Raw genomic sequence first — 24,662 nt, forward strand, 5'->3', positions numbered from 1 at the left:
GAAATAATTTGGAAAATAATAGTTGTAGCTATTTCATTAGGTAGTTAATTACGTCTCCTTCTACTTTGTTGGTACAGTGACTATTCTATTCACTTCAGAATTTGTCTACCAAGTTTGTAATAAATTCTAGTCAAGGTTTACTCGACAGGAAATAAAAACAATATGGGTTTTATAAATATTTATTCTCATTTTAAACATCATTATCTGGACATGTTTTTTTTAAGTAGACGCTATATACCTATCAGTTTTATACATTTCATAGGCAAACTCTTCCCTATGGTTCGGATCAAATTCCAAACCAATATAATCTATTTCCAAGGAAAAATCACCTCCGTATCGTTCCCCTGCGGTAATTCCAAAACTAGCAATTCTGTCAAGCCGCACCGAAACTTGTCTATCTTGTATACGACCTTTAGAACCGAAATAAAATTTAGAAAAAGGAATCTAAAAAAAAAAGGAAAATTAACGTCTAAATAATATATGAAATAAACTACTTACTCTAGCAATTTGCCAATATGGACCACCCCTTGTAAACAATACGTAATGATACATATCGTTCCATGTTAAATCATAATATCCTTTGCAATGGATGTTGAGTAAATAGGATCTTCCGTCGCCTCTAACTTTCATCACCAACATGTTATATGTAGACCAATCTAAATGAGCATCTCTTTTAAAAGATTTCTACAATAAAAATTACTTAATTACTTTAATATTTTTAAATAAATAATTTGACTTTTTACCCTGATTCTATGAGTTCTCATGTTACAGTAACCAGCGCGTTTAACCCTACCGTCTTTCGGCACTCTCATAGACAAATTACCCGCAAATAATGCTTTTCCTTGGGGCGTAAGCGACAATGAAGCTGAACTATAACCTTCGCCGTTATCACTATCACATGTAACGTTCCATTTTTTTAAAGATTCTTCATCCCCAAATCTCCATTTAACATCAACTTCGCCTATAATTACAATACGTAGCAATGAGATGAAAAAATTAGAAAATAAAAAGTTTGTACTAATTATGTATACTCTTGTTTATTTTAAAATACCTGGCCTAAATATAAGAATTGGATCATTTTCAAATCTTTCTTTAACTTCTTCAGTCCATAGTTTTATTTCACCCTTTAGTTCTTTTAATCCTTCCCTCAAACGATCTTTTAGTGGTGGTAATTTTTTTCCGTCTCTATAACCACCTTTGTCGTCTCTTTCCCAAAAAGTTTTCAAAATAGGAGAAACGTGAAATCTTCTAACTGAACAATTTTTACATACAGAATAAACAATATTTTTTGATACAGAGAACATTGCTATTATTTAAGGTTAATATCTAATTTTATTCTTCTCATATTCAACAATATGGTTTGTTTCTTGAAATTTATTAGTTACTATGATTATCTTAATTAAATTTTCAAATATCAAATCCAATTTCATATATATTTTAGTAATAAATGAATTATTATTTTTTCTTTATTAAAAATCAAGATGAATTTGAATTTATATAATTGATTTTCGGAAACTATGATCCAGGATCAGATAGATCACTTATGAGCTGATTGCGGATTCTAATCCAGAACAAGATTTTGATCAGTTTCAGAACGTCGGCTTGAATTGTCGATTGAAATTTCAAATTTAAAAAAATGTACTACAATTGTAAATAGATTCTAAATGTTTGATAATTGTTATTGATCAATTAGCAACGATTTACCCACTTACTCGGATTTTGCGTTAAAGTTTAATACCAATAATCTATTTTTATGTTGCCGAAATGCCGAAAAGTGTAAAAACAGCAAAACCCAGTAACCTATCAATTACTTCGCTTATAATAATAGTAAACGACTTAACGGATATAAATAATTTATATAGTTCAAAAAACCATAGACAAATGAAACAATATTGATCACCTTTACTCATTTGTCTAGGAATCAATACTATATAATATTAATTCTGTGAACAAGGTAGAAAGTATCATAACATATGATTACGACTTGATTAACTCGATCAGTTTCCGAACAACATTGAACGTGATTCGGATTGGTATCGGAACAACAGTGAACGTGATCCGAATTAGTTTTCGCATTCAGATCATGATCGGGCCAACCCGAACATAGTTGAATATATAAATAAGAAGAAGAAGTTAGTTATATATTTGACAGTTAAAATATAAAGTTCCTTTTTTATATTTAATTGAATTAAATGAAAAGAAATGATAACGGGAACTAAATGATTGCGGTTTATATAACATTTCAATTCAACTAGTTATGAAATATAAAACTGAAAAATGTTATTGAAACCATCTGTTGTATTAACCTTAATTCCAAAATGGAATAATTGTTGTAGGAAAAGAACTCATATCTCAACTAGTCTTAATTTAAGTTCACATCTCAGACTTTATAATGCTAAACAATTTACGTATAATGATCAAAAAAGGTCAAGTACTAGTTCAAATAAGAGTAACGAATCTGTTAAAATGAACAACGAGAAAGTTGCTTCAAAAGATTTTAAAGCGATCATACAAGACAACAAAGACAAATTCAAAGATACAGAAAAGAGATTAAAGGAGAGAGGTAATATCCTACTCAAAGACATTAAAGAAACTAAGAATAAAGTGAAAGAAAAAGTTGAAGAAATTATAGAGGTAAGTTTAATTTTACATAAATCAAAATATTCAGTTTGTTCTTTATGATTACGTAGAGTTATTTTGTCACAATACCTAATAAGAAAAAGTCAAATAATAAATAAATTGAAATATATCATGTTTTATATATATTAATCATTGTCATTTTTATTTCTCCAAATCATATGATAATGGTAGTTGTTTTTAGAGGGAAAATGTGTATACAATACCTAATTTTTTATGTGTAGCAAGAATAGCCTTAACTCCATATTTAGGATTTTTAATAGTTCAATCACAATTTGAAAATGCTCTTTGGGTAATGGGAATTGCGGCAACAACTGATTTGGTAAATATTTATTTCAAACTAAAATTTCATTTACTAGACATATTTTGTTCATTTTATTAGTTAATACAAATATTCCGTATTCGTTTAAATTATTTTTAGTTAGATGGATGGATAGCGAGAACATGGAAAAGTCAATCTTCAAAAATGGGTAGTTTTCTAGATCCAATGGCAGATAAAATACTAATAGGTACTCTTTTCCTATCACTCACTTATGTAGATTTGATACCACTTATGTTAACTGGACTAATAATAGCAAGAGACGTTATTTTATTGGCATCAGGATTTGTAATAAGATATCTTTCGTTACCTCCACCGGTAAGTAGTTTTTGATTAAAAAATAATCACAAAAAATTCAAAATTGACTTTATTAAAGATTTTATAATAATAACTGTCTATATCCAATCATAAATTATCTTAAAAACTGGAAAATACCTTTAAAAAACAACATTTTATTTATTATTTCTTGAATTGTTTTTTGTTATGGTAATCATGGTGGTTTATTCAGATTATATTTTATCATTTCAGAGAACTATTAGTCGATATTTTGATGTTACTCACGCTACGGCTCAATTAGCTCCGACATTCATAAGTAAAGTAAATACAGCCGTACAGTTATTATTAGTAGGATCAACATTAGCTGCTCCAGTATTTCATTATATTGGACATCCAGCTTTAGAAGCATTATGGTAATTAGAATTTAAATATTATTATGTTGGGTTGAATAATGCAATGTGGATAAAAAATGTACTTTGATCTGAACCCCTTGGAGTCATTATGGTGTTTGTTCGTTGTCTATAGCATGGATATGGGGTTTTAGATGATCATGTCTAATAAAAAGACCAGTCTCTTGTCGTATTTTCCGCTCTTTTAAATGGAGCAATATAGTCAGAAGATACTCGTCTCATAACAGGTGTTTCTATCCATCTCTGAAGGGATTCAGTTTTGTGATAGCCACACCAAAAATGGGCTCTGACTTCACTGGTAGTTTTGCTGATTTTGCAACAATTACTCACCAATTCATATGAGACCTTTTAGGCTTGAAAGATGATAAAGTGTTTCTCAATGTTGGTGAGTTGAATTCGAAGGAAACAAATTCTTTTATCTGATATGGTGTACAATGTAAACGAAATCTTATTAAAATTTTATTTACTGATTATGATTATATATAATCATTGCTATTATTTTTAGGTATATTACAGGAACAACAACGATGGCGGCGGGTGTCAGTTATATCTTATCAAAAAATACGTTTAAAATGTTAAGAAAGTCAGGTGTTTCTAAAAGATAAACGTTAAGTTCAAAATACGTATATGTTGACTTAAGAAAAAAATATATTATCTTTTATATTATTTCAACGTTTTTATTTCAATATGATCTACACTAAATTTGAAAATAAATTGGAGATACTCAACAATAAATATAAAAATATTCAAGCCGAAAACTCTTACGTGTATCACCCTGTAAAGTCAACATTAGACTAAACAGAATTTATTAAGGTAAATTTCACTCTCTGAAGATGATAACTTGGTTATCGAAACGTGCGTCAAACAGTATGAGCGTTTCAATTATTGATTTTGATATTTTTAATTGCATTATATATATTTTTCAATTGTAGCTTATCAAGCAATTTTACTTGGCAGCAATAAAAATAAGGTTGATATTTATGCATGTTTGGTAAGTTAAAATTATTGTCTTGATGAACCAGCACTCTCTTCTTGTCATATAATACAGGATGGTATTATAAAATTTTTGTTTGGATATTATATTAAATATGAAACAAATTGGATTGATATGAGTAATTGAATACCGATGAGGATGGTTTGAAGTTATATCTACCGCTCACATTATTGTTTTTATTTTAGGTTGGAATTTTTGAAAAAATACACTTTTTGAAGACCCTCAGATAGATGGAGTCCCATGTGAGACATGGTCGGAAATACCAAGTAATAACAATATTTGGGCATTAAGAGAGGCTCTAGTTACTTCCTCTGTGGATTCTTTACAATAAACCTGGAGTATTGGGTTTAGTTAACAATTTGATGGATGAAAAACGCAAACCTTTTGAACCTTTTTTATAGAAAGATAAGATAATTGATCTTAGAAGTAGCATACAATCTTGGAATGCCTATATATTTAAATAACGATTGAAATATCACTTTATTTAACTAAAACTGAAAGTAGTATCGATATCGAATTGGATAAGTGAGAAGATTTTGGTTAATTCTTGTCTTTAGAAGTATCCTGCATTCGATAAAATAAGGAATGATTTATTGAAAACGGTTTTATTGTTTTTTTTTTTCAAATATAAAAAAATTGTATAATATACAAAAACAAACAATACTGAATAATACAAACAACGAATAATTATAAAAAAAAATAATCAATAGTATCGAAAACTCCCTGAGATTCGTATAAGTAGATCATTCAAACTTCTAACAAATAGATAATAATTAACAAAGTAAAAAAATTGTTAAAAAAGCAAAAACGTTTAAAAAAAAAGTGTTAATACCTAAACCTATCATTTTTTATTTCAAAGTAGATATTTAATCTGAATCACTATCGGAATCAGAAATTATTTTTCCTTTTTTTAAAACGGGTTTCGATCCTTTCTTACTCTTAGATTTTTGTTTCCCCTTACCCGAAGTTTCCCCTCCGAAATCATACCTAGCTTTCAATCTCTCCCTTATAAGTAGACCTTTAATGAGTTTCTTCCAATTTGTATACACCCGTTTTTCTATTTTTTCGTTTTCTTTTTTTTCGATTTCTTGTTGCTCCTAGAACAAAAACCAAATTTACATATAAATGTTAGTGTGCGAAAAGTTTTCGGTTACCATATCCCAAGCTGCGACCAAAGTATCAGCGTATTCTTCACATACTACAAATCCATCGTACACAGGGTGACTCCAACCCCCGTGGAAATCGAATCCTACTATAGCGGTAGCACAATCAATGTTCATTCTCTTGCATATTTTATTCAATCCTGGTACTGCAAATAAAATTAAAATAATAGACGCGGAACAAAATGAAATTATACTTACGTTTTAGATGAACGGTTTTCTTCGGTAACATACAGGGTTTGAATAATTCTACGTTACCGAAAGCATTTCTTGGAACAATTCCATTTTCGGCTGTGGGCGGTTCGTAATCCTTTGTCTGCCATTCGCCGAATATCTCTAATAATTGATCCGTTATCATCGTATTCGACAACTACGACCATTTAAAATAAAAAAAATTAGAATATAGGGTTTTAATCGAAGAATTTGAATAAATTAGTTAAGTGTAAGTGATAAATGAATTATTAAAAGTTAGTTAAGTGTTCAGATAAATTAAGAACGTAAAAGAAAATCTTTATTAATTCACCCCACGAATAGAAATCATATAAATAAACGAGTAAAACATTACGTTGTTGTCATGTTACGTTTATTGCCGTTTTAAACAATGGAAAACATTCGAATGTCCTCTTAGAAGTCAGTTCGTTTAGAGAGCTTTGAAACGGACATTAGGTAAGATCTATAAAAATTTTAGAATAGTGTCACACGTGTCAAGGTACACAGCCGCACGCTCTTTAACGGTTCTAGTCTTAAGTTAATGTATAAAAAAAAATAGTAGGTGGCTATATCTATTGGGTAATGATGTTCGAGAAGTTTTTGGAAGAAATAGTTGTACCTAGACAATTGGAAAGGTTCTACGATGTTCTAGAACGTCACAAAAGTACGTATAAGGCAAGAACTCACAGTAGAAGAAGAATTGATTATTGAAGAAAGCAATTGGAGTAGTTAAACGTGTTGAAATTAGTTTAATAAGTATATACAGGGCGATTTATAAAAGGTATCCGGTGTTTATCATAAGACAGGGGTTATTATTTTTTATGAATCACTATGTATATGATAAACAATAAATTTGGAAAGTTACCCTATCGTATTTCGGTCTGGCCTTAACCACCTTGTAGGGTTTTTCTCCGGCTTTGACGACTTTCGCTTCCTTCAACCATATTTCTCTCGATTTGCAAACGTAAACGCAATTTCGAGGATAAACCGGTTCGCTTCTTACATAACCTAGCGGAATCGTATCGGGCGGATAAATTTCTTCGAATTTGAGTAAATGACGACGGAGTGCGTATAGAGGGTGATTCTTATATCTACAAAAAAATTTAATTTAAAAAACCGTTAAAAACTACTGATGATATTTCCGAAAACTTATATACGGGGTGATTATAAATCTTATTTTCGTTTAGCAGTTTAAATGGTCTGACTTTCGATTCGATGGATGTTTTAACATAACAATAATAGTAAAACTGATATTTCGATATCAATTTAAGGACACGTTGTACAGAAAGAGCCCTAAAATCTCTAGTAAACCCCCCCAAATTAAAAATCCCGGATATACTACTGAGTGAAAGTTGAATTGAACTTTTTTTTTTAAAAAGTTTCAACGAATTAAAAGTATAGAGTAGTAAAATTAACTTACTCAGATATTACTTTGGGTAACGGTTGATCTAATTGTTGCCTACTCAGATCGTTATCTTCCTCTCTACTACGAGGAGTACTTTTTTCCAAAAACGGTCTTATCGATTCCTCCCACCATTTTTCGTTTATTCTCAATTTACGGGTAACCGTATTATAATTAGTACAATAACGTTTAGTGACGTCTTTGATAGTGTTATCATTGTTCCAAGCTACCACGTAACTTATCGGATGCGTTGCTCTCATCTGGTAGGTACAAAATAAAAAACATCGACGTTAAATGCGGAAAAAAACAAAATATATGAAACAACATAACCAAACAAAATAAAAAGTAACGACAGTAAACAACAAAAGAGAAGAAGAAGAAGAAGAGCTTAAAATAACCGAGAAGAAGATAGTGACAACTAAAACAGGTGCAAACATAACACAGAAGGGAGACGGAAAAGCAAAGAAATAAAGAAAGAGCTAGCGAAGGAAAATATAGCGAGATACATAAAAGCACGAAGACTCAATTGATCTGGGTGTATAATGAGAAGAAAACCAACTGAAATGATCGAAAGAATTGTTTACATTGCGTCCAAGAAGAAGAGGCAGATCGAGAAAGAATTGGATAAACGAAATAGAAGAAGACAAACGATAAACTGTAAAGAAAACAAAAATAGAAAACGAGTAGGCGGAATAAACACAGATTGTAGCAAATGGACAGAGGGAAGAAACTGGCAATTACGGACTGAATATAAATGCAGAAAAAACAACATAACCAAACAAAATAAAAAGTAACGACAGTAAACAACAAAAGAGAAGAAGAAGAAGAAGAGCTTAAAATAACCGAGAAGAAGATAGTGACAACTAAAACAGGAGACAGAAAAGCAAAGAAATAGAGAAAGAGCTAGCGAAGGAAAATATAGCGAGATACATAAAAGCACGAAGACTCATTTGATCTGGGTGTATAATGAGAAGAAAACCAACTGAAATGATCGAAAGAATTGTTTACATTGCGTCCAAGAAGAAGAGGCAGATCGAGAAAGAATTGGATAAACGAAATAGAAGAAGACAAACGATAAACTGTAAAGAAAAAAGCGATAGTCATGATTCAAAGGATATTGAAAGGCTTGTTGATGATGATCTGGAATATTATGATTAATAAATGGCGTACTTACGTATAACTCGTTGACGCAATGGACTTGTCCGCGTACGACATCTACCGTGATCCATTTTTCTTCGCTTTCCAAAAATACTTCGATCCAAACGTTGTTTCCTTTTTTTTTCTTTTTGGCTGTTTCGTCGTCGCTGTTCGATAGAATAGGATGACCGGGCGCTACCCTTTTTACGCTTACCCTTTTTTTCACTTTCGGTTTCGGAATGAAATATTCGATATCACTATCGCTGTCGTGGTGTTTCTTTTTTATCGGTTCCGGCATATAATCGCTGTCGGAATCGCTGTCCGTAATTTTTGATTTTCTTTTTTTTACCATTCTACTGCGATCGGTGTGTTTTTGTTCGGCGATTCTGCCTTTTATTAAATTTACAATGTCGCTTTTTACGTCTAATTGTTTCAATTTCGAAAAATTGAGTTTCTTTTCTGGAGATTTTTTCGTCGGACTGTTGGAAAATTCGCTTTCGGAATCGTCGTTTTTCGTTACCGGCTTTGATGATTGTTTCGAGTGTGATTTTTTGGGACAAACTTTTTCGGGCAATTTATTTTTGAGTTTTTTCAAATTCGGTTTTTTGTTTACGTCATCGTTAGCTCCGTCTAACTGGGGAATTTCTTTTTTCAATTTTTCATTTGTTGTAGTTTCGGAAATTTTGGCTGATTTAGATCGGGTAGTTCTCACATCTTCCGTTTTACTTTTTATCGCAACTCTCTTATCCTCTTTGCTTTTCAATTTTCTATTTTGAACATTTCCTTCAGATAATTTATTCTTCTCGTTCGATTTTCTCTTACTCATTTCATCATCTTCCCCGTCAGTTATACTTTTAACCTCAACTTTCTTAACCTCTTTGCTTTTCAATTTCTTATTTTGAACATTCCCTTCAGATAATTTATTCTTCTTATTTTCCTTTCTTGTACCCATTTTATCACCTTCTCCATCAGCTATTTGTTTTTTTACATCGTCAGTTGTAGTTTTCCTCCCAACTTTCTTATCCTCTTCCCTTTTCAATTTCTTATTTTGAACTTTTTCTTCAGTTAACTTATTCTTCTTATTTTCCTTTCTTGTATTCATTTTATCACCTTCTTGTGCAGCTTTTTCTCCATCGGCCGTTTTATTTTTTTCATCCTTCGTTGATAAAGAATTTCCATCACTTCTTCTGATTCTTTCCTGTACTTCGGAAGTTTTCTTATCACAACTTTTCAATACAACTTTCAATCGTTGCGGTTTATCAGTTTTAACACTTTCTTGTAGACTCGTATTAGGCTTTATATCTTCTAATGATTTGTTTTGGCTCGTCGATTTTCCAGATTTACTACCCGTTACTTTTTTATTCGTATCTTTTGTAGATAGAGAATGTAGTTCACTGGCCGGAGGACGCAACGGTTCAACTTGAAAAGACAAAACCATTCTACATTGGATTCCCAATGATCTTAAGATCGCTATGAAAATCAATACGAGCATTTTCTTATCGTATACTTCTTTTCTTTTAATTTGCAATCTTAGAGCGTTTATTAAAGTGAGTTGTTGATGAGGAGCTTTTTCGGTTAACGTCATAGTTTTTTTATACCATTGTACAATCTGTTCTAAATAACTCAAATCGATTCTATCTGAAGGATAACACTTATCTGATGGTAATAATGTTAAAGCGGATCCTAGAATTTCAGAATTGTTTATTACAGAATTCACGAAATTTCCATGTGCTATCCAACATAGTAGATGGACTTTATGTACGTAAATTTGATTTTCTTTTCTAATTCTGTTTAGCCTTCTTTTCATAGCTGCTAATAGATCGACACCTTTTTTCTTTTTGCAGTGATCTGGCATTTCGCCTATTCTTATTTCGATATCTCTTTTAGGCACTATGGGTTTCTCTTCCTGTTCTTTTATTTTGACTTCTTCCCAATCTTCATCATCTGTAGTTTGAAAATCACTCGAATGTAAATCTTCAGCACGAATGTTTTCAAGAGTCAATTTTTTAGATTCTCCCTCGGCGAGGATATTCGAAACATCTAAATTTTTTTCTTTGATTTTCTTTTTTGCATTGTATTTTTCTACTTGTAACTTTGCTTCCTCAATCGTTTTGGTGAATGCTTCTAATTGTTTAAAATTCAATTTTGAAGATTCCTCGACACTTTTTTCTACTTCAGTGTTACTTTCTTGATTTTCAGTGCCGATTGAAGATTTCGTTTCCTCTAAGTCTGATTCCGAATCTGATAAAGTCGATACTTTTACACTATCAAATATATTTTTTTCGATTTTACCGAATTCTTCATCATTATCCTTTTTAAGGTTGAAAAATGATGATGAAAAATCTAATTTATTAATAGGCTGAAGATAATTTTCGATATCGCTTTCACTTGATGAAGACTCATCCTTAACTGTTTCGGCGCCTTTTTCTATTCCTTCATTTGTTTTATTTTCTTCGACTTGAAATAATTTTTGCTTTTTATTCGGAACATCTTCCTCACTACTACTATCGCTTTCAATTATTGGTGCTTTTTTAACAGATCTCCTAGGTCGAGGCATTTTACTGATGCTAAACACAAAAAAAATGTCAATTCAAATCAATTATTTATAATTACCCTCAACTATCCACACGGCATCATATTTTTTGAATTATTTAAAACCAAACATCTGTTTAGACAAGTATAAACTACAATAATTTTATTAAAATTGTCTATAACTCTACAATTTTAACAATACCCTACTAGTAAATTTTATTTTATGAAAATCAAAGCAAAATTCACAATTAAATACATATTCCGGTCTTAAACAATTCTACTGTTTCCAGTATTATGTTTTTCCCGACCTTGAATTTTAAATAGCATAAAAATTAATAGATGTTCAAAAAATATAAATTTAAAACGAGAAAAATAAAAATATATATTATACCGTAAAAATATATTTACTTTGGTTTTATAATTTGGAAAAAATGTTTCCTGTTTAATTTTGAGTTCAAAACATTGTAACTCCACCACTCATTTAAATTTATAACCTCTATTTATTTACTTTCTTCTTTTTTACTGATTGACAACAGGTCTATTGCCGCGCAAATTACGTAATACTCGATATTAAAATTAAGTTGATTTAGGTCTCCTTTAATAGAAAATTAGTTTGAAAATACTGGAAAAACAGATCTAAAATCAATGCTATCAAAAAAACATATCAAAAGTCTAAAAAGTAAAATATTTTTAAAATCCATTAGAGTTGACTCGACTATTCAACGACTTAGCCAGGTAAATTATACGTATTCAAAGTAAACACTCGAATTTCTAGAAATGTTTTATTTTTTAGAATAAATATGAATATAATGATTGAAAATTATTCATATTCAGCCAAAGATCGTAGGTGGTTTGTGCATTAAAATTTTCACATTTATTTTATTGGCCGACAGTATACAAGAAAAAAAATGACAAATGACAGAAATTCCATATTTTTAGGTTATGTTATGTTCATGATCTCACCTATTTTGACATCAAAAATTATAATGCTGCAATAATATTTTCAAAATTGAATAATGACAACCCCATTAACTACAGGTAGTTTACATTTTTTTATTATTTGCTTTGAATCATATAGTATATCATAGGTTTAAAAGAAGATCAACCAGATAAACATTCCGAAAGTAGCAGTTCCGACGAAGAGGAAAACATGGAATATTTGCGCAGATTTTTAGCCGAGAAGCTAAATTTTTCGGATACCAAAGAAAATAAGGAAAAAATAAAGGTAATTTATCCTTGAATTTCATATTTCATTTAAAAAATAACTATTGAAATTACTTTAAATAATAAATCCAATGGTACTTGTTTAAGGTATTGGATAATGTTACTCTTGATGGCATAGTTGACTATATTAAAGCAAACGATTGTAAAAATATTATTACTTTGGCAGGAGCTGGAATATCCACATGTGAGTTGTATAAAACAAGTGTCGAGAATAAAATTCTTATATTGAATTTTAAAATATTTTAGCTGCAGGAATTCCAGACTTTCGATCGCCCGGTACAGGTCTATATGATAATCTCCAAAAATACAATCTACCCCATCCACAAGCAATTTTCGAAATAGATTTCTTCTCCAAGAATCCAAAACCGTTTTTTGAATTAGCTAAAGAATTATATCCCGGTACTTTTAAACCCACAATATGTCACTATTTCATCAAGTTATTGGATGAAAAGGGGAAACTTTTAAGACACTATACTCAAAATATTGATACTTTGGAAAGAGTTGCTGGTGTAAGTGGAGATAAAATCATCGAGGCCCATGGTACTTTTCATACTGGTCATTGTTTGAAATGTAAAAAGGAATACAGTCAAGATTGGATGAAAGGTAGCAAAGAAATAAAATTATTTTCATTAATTCTACTTGAATTTATAAAATAGTACATATTTCAATATGGATATATTTATGTATAAAAGACGTATAATCTCATTCAGGTTCCTTCTAAAGCTTTTAGTTCTCCTTTTAAAAAACATTCTTCTAAAACCTTATATTAACATTCTAGCTGAAATTAACATACCTTAAATGATTTAAGTACCATGTGGGTATATTTGTAACTAATTATCATAAAGATTCAGTTTCAAGTGAGGTGCTCTGTGCAAAAACTGTCTTTTAGTAACCCATGATTGTAGAGGAATTTTGAAAATGAAAAATATTATCATCATAATTTAGTACCAAAGACCTATTGGTTGACCTATTATTGATATATCTATATGCATAAGGATTTGATTACTTTTTTGATAAATATATAATTCAAAAACATATATAATTTAATTGCCTAGGCAATTTATGGTCCTTTTTTCGTGTTTCCATTTAGAACATAATTCATTCAAACAAACTGTCTGTAAACATTTTAGTTTTTTAATTGATACCACCTTAGTATAACGGCTTTGCTGCTTATATACCCACATCTCGCCGAAACTTGTATCGAGCCATAACGTTGTAGTTGGTAAGGTTATCGAAGGTTTGAATCCTTTGTTGAACGAAATTTTTATTAAATAATCCCTTTGCTTTTACTCCAAAAGAGGGTTACAAACCCACGTACAGGTGAAGTTATTATAAGCTTGTTAAATAGACAGTTTTTCGTTATTGCAAGCAAGATTGATTGAGGAAAAGAATTAATTTTTAGATAATTATTTATGATACGAGTGTATCACAGTTTATTTCTACTCCAAAGCGAATAGCTAAAAAAAAACTCTAGAGTAGCAGCTGAGTTTTTTCAATTGTTCTGATATATTTTTGTTGATTAAATATTAAAAATTAACTTGTGCTCATGCATTCCCATATAACATTGATTATTATTCTTTTTGTTGTAAATTAGTTTCTATTTTCCAGAAATTATCTTCAGAGACGAAATTCCTATGTGCAAGAAATGTAACAGCATTGTTAAGCCGGATATTATATTTTTCGGCGAATCTTTGCCCGAAAAGTTCCATAAAGCTTTAAAAAACGACTTTAACAATTGCGATTTATTAATAATCATAGGAACTTCACTAGCAGTACAACCGTTCGCTTCACTAGTAGATAGGTGTGTTTAGAATTTATTTTCTTTTTGCAATATTTCGATTAATTGAAAAATTTTAGAGTTGAAAATAACGTACCAAGGCTTCTAATAAATAGAGATAAAGTCGGTCAGAGATCAGGTATTGCAGCTTTGCTCGGTATGAGTGGCGGCTTAGATTTTGACTCCAAAGACAATACAAGAGATGTTTGTTGGCTTGGAGACTGTGACGAAGGATGTTTGAAGTTAGCCGAAGCATTGGGATGGGCAGTAAGTACACTTAATGATCGATTAGAACCCTTAGTTTAAATTTTTACTTTTTCAGGAGGAATTAAAAGAAAAAGTTAGGAAAGAACATGACAAAATAGACGGGAAAAATATTGAACAGTCTCCCGGTACATCCCCTAAATTGTAGTTTGATAAATAAAATAAATTATCAATTTGCAAAAAGGTGTTTATTCAAATAAAAACGTTATAACTTAAATTATTGTTTTTTTTTATTTTAAATAAATTTCTCAATAACTCCTTCCGAACAAAGTATAATATTTCGGTCCGTTTTTACATTCAGGATGAATGCATTTGTCACTGGTTTTGATCGGAGCCGGTTGTTCCAAAGGTATACAAAGAGATTTAGCACCCATTGATGGTGCACCGGGTTCGGCGCTTTCATCCCTGGAAAATAAATATATATATATATATATATATATATATATATATATATATATATATATATATATATATATATATATATATATATATATATATATATATATATATATATATATAGAAATATTTCACATAAAAAATTATATAATTGAGCGAAATTGGTTTTAGATTCCACACTGAACTCTCGATATATTTCATTTAAATAAGAAGAAAACCACAAACCTACTTGATTAATTTTCTTACCGTGTACTATCTGTTTTGATTTTATCTTCACAACCAATTTCTCCACAGAAAGGAGCTAAAATGATATTCTTTTTGTCCAGGGCAGGACCGAATTGAGACCAATCGGTAACGATAACTTTATGGCTGTCTAAATCATCACACGCTCTGAAAAATTTGTAACAACAGTGAATATAACAATAAATATAATACAAAAGATCATTTTATTTTAGTTAAAATGTCGTACTACTCACTTTTTAAACAAGTTGATTTGAATGTCGTCTAAAATATTATGTAATTTGCTTACGGCATCTTTACGGTTGATCGTTAGTTTTTCTCCTGTATCTCTTCTCACAGCTACCAATTGATTCTTTTCTATATCTTTCGGTCCTAATTCTACCCTAACCGGAACACCCTGTATAAAAAAATATATTGAAAACCATATGAGTTACTTATTATTATTTTCTAATTCATTCTTCCACGGTCCAGGAAAAGTACATGTAATCGGGTAAGTATTCCAAGGTACGTACCTTCAATTCCCAATGGTTGAATTTCCATCCCGGGGAATAATTGTCCCTGTAATCTCCTTTAACGCACACACCTGCCGTTTTTAAATCCAATTCTAAAGCATCGCAAGATTCTTGTAATTTCTTGCGAGACTGTTCTGAAAGACTCGCGGTGATTCCGCACGGGACGATAACTACTTGTATACAAGCGACTTTTGGCGGTAAAATCAAACCTTGATTATCACCATGAATCATTACCATAACACCTGCAAAATAAAATTATTTAAAATCCATCGGGGTCGAGATATGAATGGATACGGAAGCGGAACAACAAAAATTACTGAAATCGACTCACCTATAGTTCTTGTTGTGATACCCCACGAGTTTTGATATACGTACGCCTTTTGTTGAGTTTCGGGATGTTCGTAGATGATATCAAACATTTTGGAAAAATTCTGACCTAAATGATGAGATGTCGCACCTTGGATAGCTCTTCCGCTAGCTGATACATAAGCCTCTATTGTCAATGTGTAATCCCCGCCGGCGAATTTTTCTTTTTCGGTTTTCCTTCCTTTTACCACGGGAATCGCCAATAGATCCGTGTAGATCTTGGCGTATAAATCTATATAAATAAATTATTTATTACTTACAACTTTTAAAAGACACCGGAGTGATGATGAACAAAGAGATACAAAAATAATAGTTGCCGGAGAAAAGAAGAAGACCTCAAAATCTATCTATACAGTTTGAACAAGTGGAGGGTTTCGAGTGTTTAGGCGTGAATATACAGAGCGATAGAAATCAAGAAGCAGAAGAGAATAACAAAATAAATACCGAAATTAATGTGTATACATCAAGTAGAAGCTTAGAAGGTTTGGAAATATTTATAGAAAGACCCAGACAAGTTAGAGAAAATGGAATAGAAAAAAAACAGGTCGCCCCGAAAGAATTTTGGAAAAAACACGATTGCGACAGACAATAGTGGACACGTGTCCGAATTTTACCTAAAATCTGTTTGACTTCGGTGTCAGCTTCGGTCTTTTCGGCAAAAGCCGTGTGACCTTCTTGCCATAAAAATTCTCTGGTTCTCAAAAACGGTTGAGGATGTTTGAATTCCCATCTCTAAAATTGAAAACAAAAGTTTCTTATATTTGAAACAATTTTGATATAATTAAAAACTTACGACTACGTTGTTCCATTGATTAAGTTTGATGGGAAGATCTCGATACGATTGAATCCATTTGGCGTAAGCTGGATACATGACAGTTTCCGATGTTGGTCTAACGGCAATCGGTTCGGCCATTTCGGAATCGCCAGATTTTGTAACCCACGCCACCTAAAATAATTGATAAATTATATAAAATTCGATTTTTATATGATTGATATTTACTTCCGGAGCGAAATCCGCTATGTGCGTTTTTTCTTTTTCCAACGCCGCTTTCGATACGAAAATGGGAAAATAACAATTTTCGACTCCCAATTTTTTTATTTCCACATCGAACCAATTTTTAATCGCTTCCCATATCGCGAACGACCAAGGTCTGAAAATGTAACAACCCGAAACGTCGTAATATTCTATCAATTCACCTTTGGTGATTACTTGAGAATACCAATCCGATAGGTTTGTTTCTTTCTTCGCTTCTAATCCGAGTCGCGTTTGTTTTTTCGTTGTACCATCTTCTCCCTAAAATCAATATCGAATATTTTCATATAACCTCGTAAATCTATAAAAAAACATTCAATACCTCGAAAACGTTAGCAACGGATTTTTCTTTAGCCGATTTTTGTTTAATTTCAGTTTTATTTTCCTTCGATTTTGGAGTTCTTCCTGCTACAGGAAATTCTTCGCCTATCACTTTCTTATACTCACCTTTCAAATCCAATAGAACTTTTACCGCCTCATCTACTGCTCCCTTTAACGAAACGACATTGTTTTTTTTTGTTATAAATCCTTTATTGGAAAAATTATGAAGTTACCTTGTCGGCTTTTTTAGCTTTTAAATCTCTAACCAAATTCCCTTGCTCGGCGATTTTCGCTGTTAGAGCTTCTTTTACATTATCTCCTCCTTCAAATTGTGCGACATTCGGTACAGGCTCAGGTTTCATATTCGGCTTCCAATCTTTACCGGATAAATTCTTGAAATCCTCCTTTAACTGTAGAAGTTGTTTTACTGCCGTATCAATTTGAGATTTATCAGCTTTATCTACAAATATGGAAAATACAAATCTACTTTGTAACCTAGTATGGTATTCCAATCAAACATTCTAGTATTTAGAAATTTCTAGAAAATATCAAAAATTCCAAAAATATATGTTAAATTATTGACTAGCTGTTTTTTTTGCCGAATGTCTACTTTTTTTTAGGTGTTTTTAGAGGGTAGAAGAAAGCGGGCATGCGCTGTATGCGACTACGAAGCTCTCGCATTGAACACTCCACCATTGTTGACATTCGGGCGTCAGTCGGCGTTGTGCGTGTGTGTTTCAGATGACCTGGTACAACGAGTTGACAGAATGGTTAAAGAAAACCGCGGATTCGCCATTATTGCTTTATCTATTGTTACTGAACGGTTATGCTACATCGGTGGCAACTTTCTTTCTTGTCCACGTATAAGACAAAAGTTTCAATCTCTTTGGTGATTATGTCGAAAAGTAACCGTAACCGTACCAATCTTTTGGTAATAAAATTATTGTTTTATTTACAGTTTATCGGGGGTTGAAAAAAAAAACGGTCCTCGTAGTTGTGGAAGGAACTTACCGGATTTTAATTTTCTCACAATATCTCCTTGACTAGAAATATCTAACAGCAGTTTATTTTCATCTATGGACGTATTATTCGAGACAGGAGTAGTAGCGATTACTCCCGGTTTCCAATCCGTACCTGTGAGGCTTTTATAATCCTTTTTAAGGGATAATAGAATTTTAACTTCGTTATCGATAACGGTTTTATCAACTTTTTTAGCTTTCAAATCGCGCACTTTATCACCTTGACTGGCAATTTGTAGCAGAAGCGAATTTTCATCTACGGATTTATTTTCTTGTTTTACTTGGGAAGGAGACGTCGGTTTAGTCGGCATCCAGTCTTTTCCCGTTGCGGTTTTGTATTCGGATTTTAATGATAATAAGATTTTTACTTCGGCATCGATTGTTGATTTATCTGATTTCTGAGATTTCAACTGTCTCACCTAAAATAAACGCGACTCTTTAATCGATTATTAAATAAATGATTATTCACTTACTTTATCACCTTGAGCTGATATTTTAGCATCAAGATCACTTTCGGTCGAGGTATTTGCTGTAGTGTTATCGACAGGTGGAACACATCCAGGTTTCCAATCGATATTAGTGATTGTTTTATAATTACCCTTTAATGATAATAATTCTTTTACTGCACTATCGATATCAGATTTCGGTGCTTTCTGCTCCTTTAACTTACGTACTATATCTCCTTGTTTTATTATCTCATTATTTATGTCGACGGCGGATTTTATATTAACCTAAAAATTAAAAAATAATAAGATTCAAACGTTTATTTTGTGTATAAATTAATTTATTTCTTGTACATAACTTATTTTATTCATATTTATTGTTTCATCTTCACAAATTCTCTTTATTCAAAATTTCTGTGAACCCTGTATAAACTTTTTTCAATTATTTTGTATTGTTTCTTCGCTTTAAATAAAACTTTGTAATATTTTCAATATTATCATCAATTTATGATTCTTGCTTATCACAATTTTAAAATTTACAAATAATTCACATTAACTTGTAATTATTTCACTTATTGCACTTCAAATTATTGTAATTCGTTCATAACTAACCAAAAAAATCCCAGATTACATTATCAATAATTGATTCATTTCGGATAAAAATTATTAATCATCTACAAATCATTAGAACTTACTGTTTTTAATTGTACAAACTGAATGTCTATTTACAAATAAAACATATGGAATCAACTTTCACTTGACCACGTGTAGCAGCGCAAAAAAAAACGTAATCGAATTGTGTGACTGTGACCCACATAAATAATAAACAATCTTTACTTTCTAATCACGTTTAAAGAAATATTTTTTTCTATTGCCACTCCTAATTTAAAAATTAGTCAAATCGAACTAGAGAAATAAAAAATTTGCTTTGTTTCAAATGGCATACGGCGAGATAATCAATACTATGTTGCCAAGTTTCCAAAATTTCGTAAAAACTATTTATTTTCTATAATTGTATTACAAATATTTGGAAGTAATTGAAATTTCATTCATTTATCATAAATTATGCTAAACAGCTGCACTAGAAGTGATTCTACTTCACCACATAGTACTGGAAAGACACATTTCAAAAAATATGAGGTGTACGGGCCCAGAACCAAACATTCTGAAAGTCTAGTTCAATCTAGATGGGAAATGGAATAGCTGACTGTTCGCTAAAACGTTGGCAGATAGACCCTACATAGGACCTGAACCCTTCCGTTGTATCAACTATAAAATAATTCAAAAAGTATCGGAAAAGAAGATAGATAGGAGCAAAACCGATTATTGGATCAATCTACGGGGGCTGAGACAGACAAAGACTCTTCTGGGAAACTATAACCAGAGTAGATCCGCTTAATATATCAATCGTAAGTATTTAAAGACGATCTACGAATACTAACAGGAGTCCTACAGGGGCACCGTCTCCTCAATGGACATGAAATCGAAGATGAAGATCTCTGGCATGTTTTGAATCTTTCACAACGTGCCAGAAACGTTTTTTTTTTTTATTATTTCAATTGATACGATGGTACAAAGAAAAACCAAAGGCGTCAATAAAAATTAGTAATAAATAAGAATATTAGAAAAAAATATTATAGCGCTCACCTTATTTTTATCATTTGCCGGTACAGTTTTTGTTTCCGTTTTTTGAACAACTTTACCAGGCATAGTTTCTTTAGCGTTCCCTTCGGGTATATGGAACAAAACCACCGGTTGTTCTCTATAAGTATGTAAATTAGCAGGTTTATACGCGACGTCAACTCTGAAGAATCCGCGTCTCTGTAATTGAATTATATCTCCGACTTTTAATTTTTTCAATTCGGGATCACCTAGCATCTCGATTTCTTTCTAACAAAAAAAAACATAATAATAAATGTAGTTTACAGATAGTTTCATTTACTAATTACCCTAGTTTCGTGACCGATATATTGTTTGAAATCTTCATCTTTTCCCAATACAGCCTTGCTTATAATGTGATCGAAATAAACACACCAGGTGGGAGTAAACGGAGCTTTATCAACTTCTGCTAACCAAGTGAGTTTCAACGTTTTCTTAAAATCGACGTTTTCGAGATTCGGTACTGCTTCGATGCTTGTTATTTTCCCAGCTTGCCTTAAAATGTTAGTTCTCGATTATTTAACATAAAAATATAGTACATGAAGTCCTTTTTTTGTCCACTAGCTAAGGAATTTATTAATCAAAGAAAATATGTTGATTTAGAGAAAGCTTCTAACACTTTAAGTTAAATAAACCGAATACCACTGATGGAGGAGAGACATCAGAGTGCATATTTCATTTTTATATACAATAATACCGAGACTAACCTATTTATTTTTTTAATAATTAAATTTCCCCAATTAATAAAAGTAGCGTTTTCTTCTTCTTTCAAAGCATCCGCATCTTCTCTATCGATAAATATTTTTGGACCTATCCATACTTCTTTATAACCAACATCTGTATTTTTAGGATGTTTAGGTACGGATAAACGTTCTTCTTTTACTCCTTGTACGTAAACGGGGACGGGGTCGTCGATTTGCACTGCAGTGTAACGTGGTGCCACAGGATCAATTACCTAAAAAAAAACATGGAATAAAGGATAATAATAATAAAAAAAACAGCTGAAAAAAGCTTCCTTAGTATTAGGTAAATTATATATGTACAGGGTGTCGTGAATTGTAGCCAAATTTGTCTATTAAAATTCTGTCACAGTAAAACAAGTGAAATTCTGAGACACCCTGTAGAAAAATTCCATCTACTGATTAACTAAAAACTGGAAAAACATAGTTCCTGTATAACCAGTGGTAGGTAACTGAAATCGTGTTGAATCGTGTAAGAAATATTCAGCTTTTGGAGAAATCAAATGTGATCCAATTACATAAAAGTATATCGATTAATATGAAAAACAAATTTACACCTTAAATGGTCCCTGAATTAATATATTTCTTTATGACATGTGAAAATTTTGTGTTTTAAGCGAAAAGAAAAAGAAAATTTAATTCCAGAACTAAAGTAAAGTTCAATAAGCTCGAAAATAATACATTTTGTGTGTTCTCGAATAAAAAATTAAAATAATAATAAAAGACGATAACAAAAACTCACCTTTTTGTTGAACGCCCAAATTTTATCCCATTCCATAAACACAACAGATCTACTCGAACCTTGAGCTATAATGAATTCTTTTAGTCCCTGTACGGTCATACCCCTTCTCAAAACTCCTCGTACAGTCGGCATTCGAGGATCATCCCTGAAAATTCAATTGTTATCTACTTCCGTTGTCTAATAATAAAATATTTATGCTACTTTACGCGTATATTTACTCACCATCCGTCAACAAGGCCTTCATTTACAAACCAAGTTAGTTTCCTTTTGCTCAGAACTGTATTGGTCATTGATAATCTGCTATATTCCCAGATGTGAGGTTTTCTCAAACCCAATTTTTCAATGAACCAATAAAATTGAAAATCTCTATCGTGATATTCCATAGTACGTAATACGTGCGTTACCCCTTCTATGGAATCTACAATAGGGCACGCAAAGTCGTAAGTCGGATAAACTCTAAAAATATGATTATATTTATATATAAAAATATGTATGAGATCAAAATTACTATACTAGCATAAAAACAAAATAATTAATAATTACTTATATTTGTCTCCTGTTCTGGGATGTATCTCATTTTTGCATCTATAAATTGTGGGGTCTCTCAAACAACCATTAGGCGAATCCATAAACATTTTCGCTCGTATACAACATTTTTGTCCCTTTTCTGTACCTTTTTTCATTTCCTCCCACATCGCCAAATTCTTATCAACATCTAAAAGTATATTTTCCATAAAAAATAAAACAATAAAATATCGTTCACGATATAGGCCGTAAAGCCGGTCCTACCGTGGAATGGAATTCTAAAATTTGGCGAATCCACGGCATTTTGACGCTTTCTTATAAACGCCGGCCAATTGTTTATGATATTTTTTTTAGAACCAATTTCTATGGTCTTTTTGTTTATGTATTTTCTTGAATTTTATTTGAGAAATTCTATTTGGGTATATAAACGAGTTTGCTCAGCAGAGTTTATAATTAAAATTCATAAAGAACAGATCGAAATGGTAAAAAGTAACCTGTGAATTTAAATAAATCATATAAGTTAGTGTTAGCGTTTAAATAAATTCAGTTAGTACCAGATACAGTATCTAAATTGACCCCACAGATAGAAATAGTATAAATAAATTTAAAAAAAAAAACATTATATTTAGAATATTTACCATTGTTTCTATTAGCAGATTCAATTTTTTGTTCTCTTTGTGTTTTCATAAGTTCCGGATCTGTATCGTCTGCATACGCGTTTCCCTCTTTTATCATTTTCTCACATAATTGTAACATTAATTCGAAATAATCCGAAGTATAAGTAAACATATCCGGTTTGATTTGCAACATTGCCACATCTTCCAATATAACTTTTTCGAAATGTACGTTTTCTTTGGCTGGATTTGTGTCATCGAATCGCATTATTAATTTACCTTGGAAAGCTTCTTGATAATATTGGTTGAGGAGGGCCGCCTTCGCATGACCAATATGTAAATATCTAAAAATGTCATCTTTAATTGAATAAATTATTTTTTTTTTAACATCCATGTTACTATTAAATACAAACTGAAACGTTGTGAGTAGTAATCATAGTTAGAGTTGTACTAGAAAATATAAGATAATCACTAAATGACAAATTAAGTAAAAACCAAACTGGATTCGAAAGTGGTAAATCTATTAAATACCAATTAATTTTAAATAGAAATTTTAATAGTGGTGAATATTTTACTCGCCCTGATGCTTCTGGTGGAAATCGCACAACGAGTTTACCCATTTCGGCAAAAGGCAAATCAATGAATTTTCCTTCTTGATTCCTATTGCCGACTGTACTTTTTTCATTTTTAACATGTTTTTCCGAACTTGTCAAAGTAGCTGCCACTTCTTGAGGTAGATTATTAAGAATATTTTGAACATATTCCTGGGCAAGTAAAAATTCATACCAACGCTGAACATTCACCGGTGCATTTTTAGATTTTATTGCATCTTTCCAATGTTTATTAACTGGAAACGAAAATAAAATTAATGATATATCCCCAATTTTAAATTTTTCACAATAAAAATTCCGAATATATTCATTTCTTACACAATCAACTAGTTATTAAAATCATATTTACCGTATAAACTTGCAAACACAATAAAATCCGCAATAGTAAGTTTTTTGGCCACTAAATACGTTAATGAAGCCAAGATTTTGTTTAACGTATTTAAAGCAGTAGAAAATTCATTTTTAGATGCGAAAGAACCCAAAGAAAATGTTAACCAATTATCAATTTCAGTTGCATCAGTTGGGTTCGTACCGTAAATTTCGGGACAATATAATTTCGCAACGGCACGAGCAACGTCATTACTATTTTTACAATTAATATTATCGACGACGCTTTCAGATGCCCATAATAATTCCACGGGAATATTTTTTAATTTCTTCACATATTCAATAACAAATAAGCCCCCTACAAATTATTAATGTATTTATATTATTTATATATTGTTAATGATACTTACCAAGTGGAGGATTCGTCTTATTTAATACTATTTTCATTATTTAATAATAATGAATAAGAGCGGAAAATTGATATCAAGTATCCAATACGGATTTCCACGTTCAAAAAGGTGTAGTGCTTCTTCTTTTTTAGTAATATCGAGATAAATATGGTTATAAAATTGACCGCTTAAAACTATTTATAGTATCAATTAACTTAATTCAATCAATTAATGTAAATTTAATAACATGATACTTATTCACTTTTAAATTTTTTATTAATTCGAATAATTCAGGAATTTTAATTTACTGCGTTGGCATCACTTCTAAGCGAAACTCGAAACTAATAAATTTTAGGTACAAATATGTGTCATTTTACGAGGGG

At 31.2% G+C, this 24,662-nt stretch overlaps 5 protein-coding genes across 5 annotated transcripts; 2 read left to right on the top strand and 3 right to left on the bottom strand.

Moving 5' to 3' along the window:
- Positions 1–88: 88 nt before the first annotated feature.
- Positions 89–1,347, bottom strand: LOC130448721 (complex I intermediate-associated protein 30, mitochondrial). Its single transcript, XM_056786206.1, has 4 exons — positions 1,052–1,347; positions 744–961; positions 499–684; positions 89–444 (listed from the first exon to the last, which is right to left on the bottom strand). Exons 1-4 carry the CDS (start codon positions 1,302–1,304, stop codon positions 220–222), a joined length of 882 nt encoding a protein of 293 aa, XP_056642184.1. The 5' UTR covers positions 1,305–1,347; the 3' UTR covers positions 89–219.
- A 756-nt stretch (positions 1,348–2,103) lies between these two features.
- On the top strand, positions 2,104–4,308 carry LOC130448779 (probable cardiolipin synthase (CMP-forming)). Its single transcript, XM_056786288.1, has 5 exons — positions 2,104–2,634; positions 2,822–2,959; positions 3,059–3,274; positions 3,485–3,645; positions 4,148–4,308. Exons 1-5 carry the CDS (start codon positions 2,278–2,280, stop codon positions 4,245–4,247), a joined length of 972 nt encoding a protein of 323 aa, XP_056642266.1. The 5' UTR covers positions 2,104–2,277; the 3' UTR covers positions 4,248–4,308.
- Positions 4,309–5,102: 794 nt separating this feature from the next.
- LOC130448778 (DNA repair protein complementing XP-C cells homolog) lies at positions 5,103–11,588 on the bottom strand. Its single transcript, XM_056786287.1, has 7 exons — positions 11,486–11,588; positions 8,583–11,112; positions 7,427–7,668; positions 6,872–7,097; positions 5,998–6,166; positions 5,791–5,945; positions 5,103–5,733 (listed from the first exon to the last, which is right to left on the bottom strand). Exons 2-7 carry the CDS (start codon positions 11,100–11,102, stop codon positions 5,503–5,505), a joined length of 3,543 nt encoding a protein of 1,180 aa, XP_056642265.1. The 5' UTR covers positions 11,103–11,112; positions 11,486–11,588; the 3' UTR covers positions 5,103–5,502.
- Positions 11,589–11,987: 399 nt separating this feature from the next.
- On the top strand, positions 11,988–14,559 carry LOC130448772 (NAD-dependent protein deacetylase sirtuin-2). The gene is made up of 7 exons (XM_056786281.1): positions 11,988–12,115; positions 12,166–12,302; positions 12,389–12,485; positions 12,548–12,904; positions 13,910–14,102; positions 14,159–14,345; positions 14,401–14,559. Exons 1-7 carry the CDS (start codon positions 12,094–12,096, stop codon positions 14,488–14,490), a joined length of 1,083 nt encoding a protein of 360 aa, XP_056642259.1. The 5' UTR covers positions 11,988–12,093; the 3' UTR covers positions 14,491–14,559.
- On the bottom strand, positions 14,509–24,617 carry LOC130448768 (bifunctional glutamate/proline--tRNA ligase). Its single transcript, XM_056786275.1, has 22 exons — positions 24,301–24,617; positions 23,913–24,248; positions 23,532–23,799; positions 22,977–23,296; positions 22,357–22,528; positions 22,036–22,269; positions 21,814–21,958; positions 21,039–21,286; positions 20,622–20,826; positions 20,320–20,562; positions 18,703–18,960; positions 18,222–18,648; positions 17,444–17,670; positions 17,212–17,379; positions 16,857–17,150; positions 16,650–16,802; positions 16,471–16,588; positions 15,822–16,088; positions 15,491–15,732; positions 15,215–15,375; positions 14,985–15,128; positions 14,509–14,747 (listed from the first exon to the last, which is right to left on the bottom strand). Exons 1-22 carry the CDS (start codon positions 24,335–24,337, stop codon positions 14,591–14,593), a joined length of 4,824 nt encoding a protein of 1,607 aa, XP_056642253.1. The 5' UTR covers positions 24,338–24,617; the 3' UTR covers positions 14,509–14,590.
- Positions 24,618–24,662: the final 45 nt, after the last annotated feature.

The sequence above is a fragment of the Diorhabda sublineata genome, chromosome 9, assembly GCF_026230105.1.
Source record: "Diorhabda sublineata isolate icDioSubl1.1 chromosome 9, icDioSubl1.1, whole genome shotgun sequence".
Classification (NCBI taxonomy): Eukaryota; Metazoa; Arthropoda; class Insecta; order Coleoptera; family Chrysomelidae; genus Diorhabda; species Diorhabda sublineata.